We start from the raw sequence: 13872 nt of genomic DNA, 5'->3' as shown, positions 1-13872 counted from the left end.
CACTGCAGGCGACACTCCACCCCGCCCTCTGTTCCCCGCACACACAAGGGTCCCGGTCCCCCCGCCCCCGCCACGCCCCACCGCACGGACGGAGCCGGGACCCCACGCCGGAGCGCCCTCTGCTCCCGCCCCGCGGGCCTGGCTGTGGGGAGCTGAGCGGGCGCCCCTCCATCCGGAAGCAGCGCGAGGGGCGAGGGGCTGGCGGCTGAGGGCCCGGGGGTCGCAGCACCCACCTGAGCCGGCTTCATCTGCGCGGCCTCCGCCAACGACCGGTGGGAAGAGCGGGGCAGGGAGCAGCCGGCGACCGAGCGGGGCGAAGGCGCCTCGCAGCCGCCTCTGCGGCGGAGACTACGCCTCTCCCCGCGCTTTCCATGTACTTCAGTCAGGACTTTGGTTCGCATTAAAGGAGAGAACAGTCCCGAGAACAAGAGAACCAGACGCTATAGGGACGCTGCCGGAAGTTCGCCCCCGTGCGATGCGCACGCACGGAAACCGCTCTCGGGTAAGCCTGGCAGGCTGGGCGGTCCCCGCCGCCGCACGGCCTTCTGGGTAATGTAGTTTCCGCGCCATTACTGCGCAGACTCAGAACGTAGGTCGTGCCTGACAGAGGATAAAGGCCACGCAAATTATGAGGAGCTCTGGGAAATGGAGTTCCGGGTTCTAAAGGGGGCGGGGCTTTGCTGGTTCTTAAAGGGGCGATCGGTAGCTCTCCTCCTAGTGCAGCGTAGAACAAGTCACAGAAATGTTCAAAGACCTGTTGTTTCAGATTCCGTGAATCGCAGCACACTTCCAAAAGCCTGCACATAGACAGGGACACAGCATACAGTAATGTTACTCGCCGTCCCCTCATAGCTCTCAGCTATCTTGTTGCTTGCCAAAGACGTGTACACTGACCCTTTGGAGTCCTCTTTATGGGCTTCAATAGTTTCAATGAGAAAAGTCTCCAGGGGTGCCTGGGTGGATCAGTCGGTTAAGTGTGGGACTCTTGATTTCAGTTCAGGTCTTGATCTCAGGGTCATGAGATCCAGCCTTGCCTCGGGATCCATGCTCAGCGCGCAGAGTCGCCTTGAGATTCTCTCCCTCTGCCCCCAAATAGATAAATAAAATAAAAATAAGATAAAATAAAAAGGGGGGAGGGGGGAAGGAAAGGAAGGGGAAGGGGAAGAGAGGAGGGGAAGAGGGGAAGGGGGAGGAGGAAAAAGAAAGGAAGGGCCTCCAGACAGGGCTGTGATGGGGAACTTGAAGGAGGAGTGTAAGGAGGCCTTGAAGTAGTTAGAAAGGGTGAGGATACGCCTCTGATTCCCACAGAAAACATTTTTCCTGCCTGTATGGTCAGTAATGGTGTTCCAACCTAGAGAATAACACTTTTATTCAGATATTTATTACTGTATATCTGAAATATGTTCCATTTCTTTTAAGAATCTGAAACCTATCTGAAAAAAGGACTTATCACGTGCCATCTTCTACCTGAACAGTGTATGCCTTCAACACAATTTGGCCATGTGTGCAAAGGGACATCTTATCCCTGAGATAAAGAATTGAGTATCCATAATCTCATCTCTTTGCTGGTTAGTGATTATCATTTCATCTGTAATTGCAGCAACAGTGAATGCACAGAGTTGAGATTCTCTCTGGAAAAACACTTGTGAGATTGATATTACTGAATGATATTAAAAATGTTTTTCAAGGAAAGTGGCAAAAATAGTTCTAGAGAAATATATGTGTGACAAGTGGGGGGAAAAGTTAAGATCTCAGTGAAGTCTGAGTGAGAGACACCGAGTCTAAGAAGTCAGAGAATGAAGCTGAGACTGTAGCTTGCTGAAACCTTGGCTTCATTCATGGTTGGTCCCAAAATGTGATTATCTTTAATACCTAAAAACATTGTGCAGTAACAGCCTGTAGGGAGAGGAAAACACAATATTTACAGAGTTGCCAGAAAGATAAAAAGGAATAGGGAAGTTGTACTATTGTGTCTTTACTGATCTGTGAATGTTCAATGAGCACTTACAGAAATTAGAATAATAAACAGTCTCTTTAGCTGAACTATAGCACATGGCAGTACATTTTGAGAGGGCTTCAGAATGAAAACACGACAGGACCCAATGTAAATTGTGTCCCTGCAGGTCAAACAGCTAATAGCCCATTTCCCAATCAACCACTTATTGACAAAGACACTTGTAGATACTGTACATAGAAGGAACACTGGAAAAAGGATTGTCCCATCTTATGAAACAAAAACTAAGACAAAGAAAATACCTCAAATCAGATCAATGAGGGTGCTCTGAGGAAGGAAAAAGTGCCTAATAACCAAGATGAATTAACCGATGGTCATCCTCATCAACTCCTGATAGAGTGGGTTACTCTTCCTACATTAAAAACTGACAGCTTTGTTCAGTCTCTTCCTCAGAATGTAATATATTTAAAGTAACAAATAGATTTTCTCCATTTCAAGCCTTAATTATAACACTTGGGCCCTTGACTGAAAGATTAAAAGCGTTCCTCCTGCTCTGTGATGCCAGCCCTGCGAATTTAATAGGGATTTATTAAACTACATACTACCAAATATCCTATGAATAAATGGAGAAACTACAAGGGAAATTTTTAAAGTATAAGTATTTTCAGCTTGATAAAAGTAAAAATGCTACATATAAAAATCAATGTGACACAAGTAAACTAAATGATTAGAGGTAAATGTATAGCTTTAAACAGCTTATTACAAAAGAAGAAAGATGTCAATAACCTAAACTTTTATGTTAAAAAAAAGAAAACAAGAAAATGAGACCAAACTAATCCCAAACTAAGGATAAGAAAGAAAATAATAAAGATTAGAAAAAAAAGCTACTGAAGTTAGAAAACAGAAACACACACACACACACAAAACCCTGATAACTAAACCACACAAAAACCCTATAAGAAAAACAATTACAGGCCAATATTCCTGATGATCACACATGCAAAAGACCTCAACAAAATATTACCAAACTGAGTTCAACAATACATTAAAAGGATCATACACCATGATCAAATGGGATTTATTCCAGGGATGCAAGGATGGTTCAACATCAGCAAATCAATCAACATGATATACCACATTATCAAAATGAGGGATAAAAATCATATGATCATCTCAGGAGGTGCAGAAAAAGCATTTGACAAAATTCAACATCCATTTATGACAAAAACTCTCAACAAAGTGAATATAGGAGAAATGTACCTCAATAGAATAAAGGCCATATATGACAAACCCAAGCTAACATCATACTTAAAGAGTGAAAAGTTGAAAGCTTTTGCTCTAAGATCAGGCACGAGGCAAGGGTGCCACTCTTGCCACTTCTATTAGATTAGTACTGGAAGTCCTAGCCACAGCAAATGGACAAGAAAAAGAAAAAAGGGCACCTGGGTGGCTCAGTTGGTTAAGCGACTGCCTTCGGCTCAGGTCATGATCCTGGAGTCCCTGGATCGAGTCCCGCATGGGGCTCCCTGCTCGGCAGGGAGCCTGCTTCTGCCTCTGACCCTCCCCCCTCTCATGTGCTCTCTCTCTCTCGTTCTGTCTCAAATAAATTAAAAAAAAAAAAATCTTTAAAAAAAAAATTAAAAAAAAGAAAAAGAAAAAAGAGACATTCAAATTGGAAAGAAAGTAAAACTGTCACTATTCACAGATGACAAACTGCATATAGAAACCTTAAAACCTCCACTCAAAAACTATTGCAATAAATGAATTCAGTAAATTTGCATGATACATAATCAATATACAGAAATCTGTTGCATTTGTATACACTAATAACAAACTATCAGAAAGAAAAATTAAGGGGCACCTGAGTGGCTGTTGTTAAGCGTCTGCCTTCGGCTCAGGTCATGATCCCAAGGTTCTCGGATGGAGCCCCACATCAGGCTCCCTACTCAACGGGAAGCCTGCTTCTCCCCCTGCTTGTGTTCCCTCTCTCGCTATGTCTCTCTGTCAAATAAATAAATAAAATCTTAAAGAAAGGGAAAGAAAAATTAAGAAAACAATCCCATTTACAACTGCATCAAAAAGAATAAAATACCAAGTAATAAATTTAACCAAGGAGGTGAAAAGCCTGTACTCTAACAACTATCAAGACAATGATCAAAGAAATTAAAGAAAACACAAATAAATGGGAAGATAATTCACACTCATGGATTAGAAAAATTAACATTGTTAAAATGTCCATACTACCCAAAGCAATCTACAGATTCAGTGCAATCCCTATCAAAATACCAATGGTATTTTTCACAGAATAATCCTAAAATTTGCATGGAAACACAAAGGACCTAACAGCCAAAACAATCTTGAAGAAGAACAAAGCTGGAGATACCATGCGCCCAGATTTTAAACTATACTGTGAAGCTATAGTAGTCAAAATAGTATGGTATGGGCACAACAACAGACACATAGATCAACGAAACAGAATAGAAATCCAATAAATAAACCTACACTTATATGATCAATCAATCTATGACAAAAAGAAAAGAATATAGAATGAAGAAAAGACACCCTATTTAATAAATGGTGTTGGGAAAACTGGACAGCTACATGAAAAAGAATGAAATTGGATCATTTTATTATACCATATACAAAACTAAACTCAAAATGGGCATAACATTCCCAGAAGAAAACATAGGCAGTAAGTTCTTTGACATTGGTCTTAGCAATATGTTTTTGGATGTCGCCTCAGGTAAGGACAACAAAAGCGAAAATAAAGAAATGGGTCACCAACTAAAAAGCTTTGCACAGCAAAGGAAACTATCAATAACAAAAAGGCAACCTATGAATGGGAGAAGCTTTTCACAAATTACATATTTGATAAGGGGTTAACATCAAAAATATATGAAGAACTTATAAATTCAATATAAAAATTGACTTAAAAATAGGCAGAGGACCTGAAGACCTTTTTCCAAAGATGACTTACAGATGAACAACAGGCACATAAAAAGATGTTCAACATCAGCATCAGGGAAATGCAAATCCAAAACACAATGAGGTATCACCTCACACCTGTCAGAATAGCTCTTATCAGAAAGACAAGAAATAAGTATTGGCAAGGATGTGGAGAAAAGGGAACAGTTGTACACTGTTGGTAGGAATGTAAATTGGTGCAGCCACAATGGAAAACAGTATGAAACTTCCTTCAAAAATTATAAATAGAAATACCATATGATCCTGCAATTCCACTTCTAGGCATTTATCTGAAGAAAGTGAAAGCACTAATTCAAAAAGACATATGCACCCTTATGTCATCACAACATTATTTACAATAGCCAAGATATGGAGGCAACCAGGATGTCCAATGATAGACAAATGGATAAAGATGTGGTATGTGTGTGGAGTTACACATCTCTCTCTCTAGTTATCTCTATAAATATCTATCTTTCTATCTAGTTATATATAGATACAATGGAATATTAGCCATAAAAAAGAATGAAATCTTGCCATTTGTGACATGGATGGACCTAAACAGTATTACGCTAAGTGAAATAAATCACCCAAAGACAAATACCATATGACTTCACTTATATGTGGAATCTAAAATGCAAAACAAATGAACAAATGAAACAGAAACAGACTCACAGATATAGAGAATGATGTTTGCTAAAGGGAAGGGGGATGGGGATAGATGAAAGAGCCAAAGCGGATTAGGAGGTACAATCTTCCCATTGTAAAATAAATAAGGCACAGGGATATAATGTACAGCACAGGGAATATAGTCAGTAATATTGTAAAAACATTGTATCATGACATATGGTAACTAGACTTGTGGTGACCATTTTGTAATGTGTATGAATACTGAATCAGTATGTTGTACACCTGACACTTACACGATATTGTAGGTCAATTATTCTTCAACTAAAAAAATCAATGAAATTAAAAATTGGTTCTTTCAAAAGATCAACAAAATTGATAAAACTTGAGGCAGGCAAAGAAAATAAATTAACACAAGCAGGAATGAGGACACTACTCACCCTAAAAAAATTAGAAGTATCATAAAGGAATATTATAAAAATCTTTGTCCCCCCAAATTAGACAGTTCAATTGAAATGGAAAAATTCCTTAAAGGACACCAATTATCCAAAACTGACACAAGTAGAAAAACTACATAGTACTGTATTAAGCAAATTTTGACTGAAAATTGATTGAAAGTCTTCCCACAAGAAAATTCTAGGGTCAAGTGCCTTCACTAAGGAATTCTAGCAAATATTTTAAAGAAATATCACTAATCTGCAAAACTCAAAAACTCTTCCATCCTACCAGAAAATAAAGGAGGCAACACTCCCAACTTTTTCTGTGAGGTCAGGATTCCTTTGATAGCAAAGTCACACAGAGATAGCACAAGCAATCTACAGAACTGTTCTCTCTCATCAATATAGATGCAAAATACACTAATAAAGTATCAGAAAACTGACTTGGCAACATATACAAAGGACCATACATCATGACCAAGTGGGATTTGTCCCAGGAAATGCAAGGTTAGTTTGACATCTGAATATCAATTAATGGATTATACCATATAAATAACACCCCCCCCCCGCCAAAGCCCACCCAACAGGATTATCTCAATAGATGGAAAAAAATTGGAACAGCGTCTAAAAATAGATCAGCAGAAATAGTCAACTGATTGTTGAAAGAGGAACAAAGGCAATTCAGTAGAGATAGTCTTTTCACCAAATGGTGCTTGAACTATTGAGTATCCTCATGTTTAAAAAAAAAAAAATGATCTAGGGGCACCTGGACGTCTCAGTGGGTTAAGGGTTAAGTGTCTGCCTTCAGCTCGGGTCATGATCTCGGGGTCCTGGGATTGAGCCCCGCATCAGGCTCCCTGCTCATCAGGGAGTCCGCTTCTCCCTCTTCCTCTGCTCCTCCCCTGGCTTGTGAATTCTCTCTCAAATAAATAAAATTTTTAATGATTTAGATATAGAATTTATACTTGCACAAATATTTTCTCAAAATGGATAATAGACCTAAATGCAAAACACAAAACTACAGAACACCTAGACAATAACACTGAACAAAATGCAAGTGACCTTGGATTTGGCAATGTTTTATATACAACACCAAAAATACAATCCTTGAGAAAAACTGGGTAATTTAAACTTGATTAAAATTAAAATTCTGGGGGAGCCTGGGTGGCTCAGTCGTTAAGCGTCTGCCTTCGGCTCAGGTCATGATCCCAGAGTCCTGGGATCAAGCCCCACATCGGGCTCCCTGCTCTGCGGGAAGGCTGCTTCTCCCTCTCCCACTCCCCCTGCTTGGGTTCCTGCTCTCTCTCTGTGAAATAAAATCTTAAAAAAAATAATAAATAAAATTAAAATTCTGCTCTGCAAAAGATAGTGTTAAAAAACATGAAAATGATAATCATGTCATTAGGGAATTTCAAATTAAAGCAACAGTAACATACCATTACATACCTATTACAATGGCCAAATTCCAAAACACTGACACCACCAAATGCTGATGAGGATATGGAGCAACAGAGACTCTCATTCATTGCTGGTGGGAATGCAAAACGGTACAGCCACTTTGCAGGACAGTTTCTTACAGGGGCGCCTGGGTGGCTCAGATGTTTAAGCATCTGCCTTGGGCTCAGGTCATGATCCCAGGGTCCTGGGATCGAGCCCCATGTCAGGCTCACTGCTCAGCGGGGAGTCTGCTTCTCCCTCTCCCTCTGTCCTTACCCCCACTTGTGCTCTCTCTCTCAAATAAATAAAATCTTAAAAAAAAGAAGACAGTTTATTACAAATCTAAACATACTCTTACTATATGATCCAGTAAATCACACTCCTTGGCTAGAACCAAGAGATGAAAACTTAAATCCACACAAAACCTACACACAAATGTATATTGCAGGTTTATTCGTAACTGCCAAACTTGGAAGCAACCAGGATGTCCTTCAGTAGTGAACAAACTGTGGCCTATTTATATAATGAAATGTTATTAAGTGATAACTTGCACAGAGATCTTCAGAGCAGCTTTATTTGTAACAGCCCCACACTGGAAACAACCCAAACGCTCACTAATAGCTTAATGGATAAAAAACAATTGTGGTATATGCATATAATGGAGTAATACTCAACAATACAAATGAACAACCTACTGATACATGCAACAAGATGGATTAATTTCAAAATAGTTATGGATAGTGAAAAGGGCTAGAGTCCCTTTTCACTATCCATAACTCCCCCGAATGTATATACCATATGATTCTGTCTATGTAAAATTCTAGAAAATGCTTGTTGTTTATGAATTGTGGCAAAGGGTATTAGAAAGACTGAGATAAAAGGATTATAAAGCGACACATGGAATCTTTTGGCTGTGTTGAATATGTTCATTATCGTGATTGTGGTGATGGTTTCACAGGTATATACACATGCTGACACGTAACACATTTCACACTTTCATATGTGCAGTTTATTTCATGTCAGTCATACCTCAATGAAGTTTTTGAGAACTAAGCGTTCCCCATAAAGTCCCTATTTACCATCCCTCTTAGAAAGTCACATCTGCCAACTATTTTGGTTCTCCCATCTCCCTCCCCAGTTTAGGAGAATGAACCCTGCCTCAATGTCAGCAAGAACTGGAGAGCAATGAAATCCATGTCCACTTCAGTCACTAGGAATGCTAGCTGGGTCAGGGAAGCCCTATCCTTGGATCTCTCTTCTGTCCATGCTGAGGTTCCTGCATGTGTCGTTATGGCCACATCAACAGCCCAGGGAGGTACAGGAATCCACAAACCTTTGGACACTAACAGTGGCCTTGGCCACAGGAAATACAGATGTCTGAGGTCCAGAGAATTTCTATATTCTCATCCCACAAAAATCGTATGGGCGTTTGTAGATGCCTCTGCTAGGAGACACACATATCCTCTCATTGGCCACATTCATCCCCACTCCATTATCTCAGTGTTTCTGTACCAGTTATGAGGCTCACCTTGCCCTGTGGGCCTTCCAGTCAATGAAACTTGCCTATGGGATTCTGGACATCAGGCACTGGCTCCTATGCAGACCTAGGAGACAGAAATCCCTCACAAGTGCTGGGGAATATGGAACATTCCCTAGGAACAAGAGACCCAATTCATGTTTCCAGAAGAACTGGCGATTTTCACGCCAACTCTGCCTTCCTCAGAAATGAACTCTGGGCTCACAGGAAATCTTGCCTTCCGGGCCACAGGATGAGGCACACAGAGCTCTCCACTCTTTTCCAGCAAGCCTTGGGCACAATGCAACTTAGGCCAGCTAGACTGGGATCTGTTCTCTGCCATCCTGCTGACCCTTCTGAGGCACATGAAGTTGGTGGAAGAACCCAACCTTTTCTTAATCCGTTCCGCACAGTGACTAGACCCCACCACACCAACAACAGTAGAGATCGCCACAGTAGGCCTGTGACACTGCATGAATCAGAGCAGCACGGGGCAAGCAGTTCTAAAGATGGGTGATTTAGAAGAAGACAAATGAGTTCATGGTTATTATGTTCACAGTCAACACTGTCTGTGAAGAGAAACTTGTCTGGAAATCCCCAGCAGACTCCAGTTCAGATCCTCTTGGCCAGAGCTGGATCATGTCCACTGGGAATGCAGTCATGGGGGAGGAAGTGAGGATCTCACTGGGCTCAGAACACTCTTGATTCCCTCCAGAGAACAGGAGGGGGAGCACAGGGGTCTGCCTTCCCCGAGCACACTGGAGTGACTGACACACACTGTGGGGCCTCTGACAGCTGGTAGTCATGAGGTGGCTTCCGCCACAGGCACTGGCAGTGACAGAACTCCGTCAAGAGCCCTGGATAGTTTAGAAAGTGCAATGCACCTATAAGAGCTTCCCACCTGCTAAGTGGGAATCTCCCCGTGATACCTGTATGAATGTACAAGGTTCACCTGCCGGCTGATGGTTCCCTCACAAAGGGTACTCACAGAGACTTTTTCTGGTGTGAATCCTATCAGGTCGAACAAAGGGATGGAACATCTTCTGCATTCATAAGGCCTTTCTCTAGTGTGAGCTTTCTGATGCTAAACAAGTTTAAGGGATGTAGCTAAAGGACCATCAAAACTACTGCATTCATGAGGCTTTTCTCCAGTGTGAACTTTCTGATGCCGAACAAGATGGGAACTTCTACTGTAGGCCTTCCCACATTCGCTGCACACGTAAGGCTTTTCTCCAGTGTGAACCCGCTGATGTAGAATGAGGCTAGAGTTCCGGCTAAAGAATTTCCCACATTCACGACATTCATAAGGTCTTGCTCCAGTGTGAACTTTCTTGTGTTGAACAAGGTGGGAGCTACTAATGTAGGCTTTTCCACATTCACTGCACACGTAAGGCCTTGCTCCGGTGTGAACTCTCTGGTGTAGAATGAGGCTGGAATTGTGGCTGAAGCATTTTCCACATTCACTGCACTCATAAGGCTTCGCTCCAGTGTGAATTCTCTGGTGTACAATAAGGTTGGAGCTATGGCTAAAAAATTTTCCACATTCACCACACTCATAAGGCCTTTCTCCAGTGTGGATTTTCTGGTGCTGGACAAGTGTGTCTTTACGACTAAAGGCTTTCCCACATTCGCTGCACTCGTAAGGCCTTGCTCCAGTGTGAATTATCTGGTGCTGGACAAGTGTGTCTTTGCAGCTGAAAGCCTTCCCACATTTGCTGCACACGTAAGACCTTGCTCCTGTGTGAACTCTCCGATGTTTAATGAGGCTCGAGTTATGGCTAAAAAACTTTCCACATTCAATGCATTCATAAGGCCGTGCCCCAGTGTGAATCCTCCAGTGCTCAATAAGGTGGGAGCTTTGGCTAAAGAATTTCCCACATTCGCTGCACTCGTAAGGCCTTTCTCCCGTGTGAAACCTCTGGTGCTGCACGAGAGTGTCTTTGCGGCTGAAGGCTTTTCCACACTCACTGCACTTATAAGGCCTTTCGCCAGTGTGAATTCTCTGGTGTTGAACAAGGTGGGAACTTCTGCTGTAGGCTTTTCCACACTCACTGCAGTCATAAGACCTTTCTCCAGTGTGAACTCTCTGGTGTTGAACAAGTGTGTCTTTGCGGCTGAAGGCCTTCCCGCATTCACTACATGTGTAATGTCTTTTTCCAGTGTGAAATTTCTGGTGCATTTTTAGGTGAGACAAATGAATGAAGGCCTTTCCACACTCTTTACACACATGTGATATTTCTCCACTGTGAACTTTTCTGTGATGAGTAAGTGCTGATCTCTCCTTGGACATACTTCCACATGGCGGGCATCTAAAAGGTCTTACTTCAGTATCATTTATCCGGTTGCCAAGGAAAGTAAAGGTATTCAGGAAGCCCTTCCCATTGTCAGTGCAATTGAAAAGCACCAGTCCATCATGGTCTCCCTGGTGTTGGCCAAGACTGGTGCTGTGTGGGAAAGATTCCACGAACTCAGTCCTTTCGTATGGAATCATCCCCTTGCCAGTGGTCTGGCAAAAGAAGAGGCCAGACCTGTCCAGCAAGTCCATCCCTTCCTCCCTGCAAGTAAACGGTCTCCCCAACATGTGGACTGCACAGCTCTTCATATATGAGGCTGCACTAGCACCCAGCCTGAAGAGATCCTCTCCACTGTATCGCTTTTGGTGCTGGTGAAAGTTTGCACTGATCAAGAATCCTCTCCCACATGGGCCACGTGTGTACAGCTTCTGCAAGGGGTGTGATCCCTGGTGTTCGGCCAAGCGCAAAATGTCTTTTAAGAGTGGGTCACACGCCTCCCATGGGTGGGCTTTCTGGATAACCGCACCTGACTTGGGAGTCCTGAGCTGCGACAATCCTACAGAAATGCTCTGCTCAGAAGGAGTCTCCTCGTTATCTGTTTCACGCCAACAACCTGAAAGCAAAAAGATGCTGGTGAGGTACATGTTGGCTTTGGTGGACAGCAGCAGCCCCATCACATATGTGTGTGTGGAACACCGAAGAATGAGGGCACTGGCTTGCTGGTGGGACAAGGGAGGCAGGGTCAGGGTGAGGAAAGGCCCACTGTCAGCCCCAGGCCTCTCAAGGTCATAGTCAGGAGAAAGGACGGGTAGACACATGTGGTACATGGTACGGGGAACAAAGAACAAAGAAGAGCTTTCCAGCTCACTCCTCTACGGATAAGGGCCTTGGCGGCTGGTGCCAGCCGAGCTCTGGCAGAAGGATGTGTCCAGGCCCAGGAAAACCCGCCTGCGAGTAGGTAGCTGGTTCTTAAGGAGTATTGGAGGCTATGTGCACAACTCATTGCACATTAAAGCAGCCAGCACTGCAGAGCAGGGAAGAATGAACGAGACACAGAGGCCAGAAAAGGGAGGAAACAGCCAAGAGATGGAAGACAGAAGAGAAGTTCCAAATGGACAAAGCGCCAAGAATGGGGAAGGAAAGGCAGAAATGAGGTATCGCTATAGGCCTTGAGAAAAAAACACCAATGGACACAAAGTGGGCTGAAAGTATGATCTGAACCCAGCACTAACGTGCCACTCCTCCAGCTCCCATTCTGCAGGGCCAGGTCCTCTCTGGGTCTCTCTCACTGTGGCTGGAGTCAGGTCTGCCCCGTCAGACACCCAGGGCTTTCTGCCCCTCTCCAACTGGGCCACTACATGGGATCTGAAGTTGTCAAGAAAACACAGGGCAGATGAATGGCCCAGGCAGTCCCACCCCACAGAGAAGAAAATTAAATGTTAAAAAACAGAGCCTCGAAGGAGCCTCAGAACAGCCCTGAGACATCCATGAGCAGTGACCACACCAGTACCTGTAATTCCTGGCACGCTCAGGCCCCGGGAAATGTCAACTACAGAATGAGGGCAGAACCTGGGACACCACGGATCTGGACAGTTACCTGGCCAAGGAGCACACAAGCCATGCTGAACCTGTTGAACAGACTGAAAAGCCCTGAACCCCTAACCCAATTCCTGCAAGACTTTGGGCAGAAAGTGTTGGAACTGCTCAGGAAGGGAGGGGATACTGCACACAGCCCAGCCCTGGTACCCACAGCCCTCCCTACTCTGGGAACCAAAGAAGGGAGGGAGAAGAGTCACTGAGCTGGCTGGACAAAAAGAGCTGTCTCTAGGAAACAGGGGAATAACCAAACCCAAGGGACACTGGAGGGAACGTGAGGGCCTGTGGAAGGCAGCCTCTAAGATGGCCCTGGGACTGTCTACCTCCCGGTATTCCTGCCTTTGTGTAAGCCTCTTCCTTTCTGTAGGCTGGACTGCCTGACCCATTTCTAAGGATAATGGGATGTCACTTTCAAGGTCAGGTTAGAAAAAGACCGGATTCCATCCTGGGCATTTTCTCACTCACTTACTCGGAGAGAAGGCAGCTTCCATGTTAGGAGGTACACTACAGAAAGGCCAACATTACAAGGAACCGAGGGAGGGCACTGGCCAACAGCCAGAGAGGAACTATTCTCACAGTTCAACAAGCCACAAGAAATGAAATCTTGCGAACAACCACATGAGTGAGTTTGTAAGTGGATTCTTCCTGAGACTGGCCTTCAGATGAGAACACAACCCTGGCTGACAGCTTGACTGAAACCTCATGAGACAGCCTGAGCAAAAAGTACGCAGGTTAGCTGTGACCAGGTCCCTGACGCACTGAAACAATGGATTTTTACTGTCTTAAGCCACTAAATTGTGGGGTAATTTGCTATATACCAATAGATAAAACAAGGACTTACCCAGTGAGGCCACAAGCGCAAAGTTCTCCAGCATCACATCACGGTACAGGAGTCTCTGAGCTTCCTCAAGGAGCTCCCACTCCTCCCGGGAGAAGTACACGAACACATCCTCGAAGGTCACACAGCCCTGTCACGACGGGGGACAGTTGAGCCCACAGGCCACAGGGGTCTCCAGTCTATCCACTCACACAACCAGCCCTGGTCCCTCT

The 13872-nt window shown here is 43.9% G+C and overlaps 1 protein-coding gene across 1 annotated transcript; it reads right to left on the bottom strand.

The window, feature by feature from the left end:
* Nucleotides 1–7974: 7974 nt before the first annotated feature.
* Nucleotides 7975–13866, bottom strand: ZNF304 (zinc finger protein 304). The gene is made up of 2 exons (XM_081810151.1): nucleotides 13664–13866; nucleotides 7975–11839 (listed from the first exon to the last, which is right to left on the bottom strand). The coding sequence occupies exons 1-2, from the start codon at nucleotides 13695–13697 to the stop codon at nucleotides 10017–10019; spliced, it is 1857 nt and encodes a 618-aa protein (XP_081666277.1). The 5' UTR covers nucleotides 13698–13866; the 3' UTR covers nucleotides 7975–10016.
* Nucleotides 13867–13872: the final 6 nt, after the last annotated feature.

Source organism: Leptonychotes weddellii, unplaced genomic scaffold, assembly GCF_054177405.1.
Source record: "Leptonychotes weddellii isolate Sample4059 unplaced genomic scaffold, ASM5417740v2 HiC_scaffold_1905, whole genome shotgun sequence".
Classification (NCBI taxonomy): Eukaryota; Metazoa; Chordata; class Mammalia; order Carnivora; family Phocidae; genus Leptonychotes; species Leptonychotes weddellii.
This window is presented reverse-complemented; position numbering and strand designations above follow the sequence as displayed.

Coding starts and splice junctions, on each gene's coding strand:
- ZNF304 (XM_081810151.1), bottom strand. CDS start 13,697: ATGCTGGAGAACTTTGCGCTTGTGGCCTCACTGG. Junction 11,840..13,663: donor TGCGCTTGTGGCCTCACTGG/GTAAGTCCTTGT, acceptor TTTTGCTTTCAG/GTTGTTGGCGTGAAACAGAT.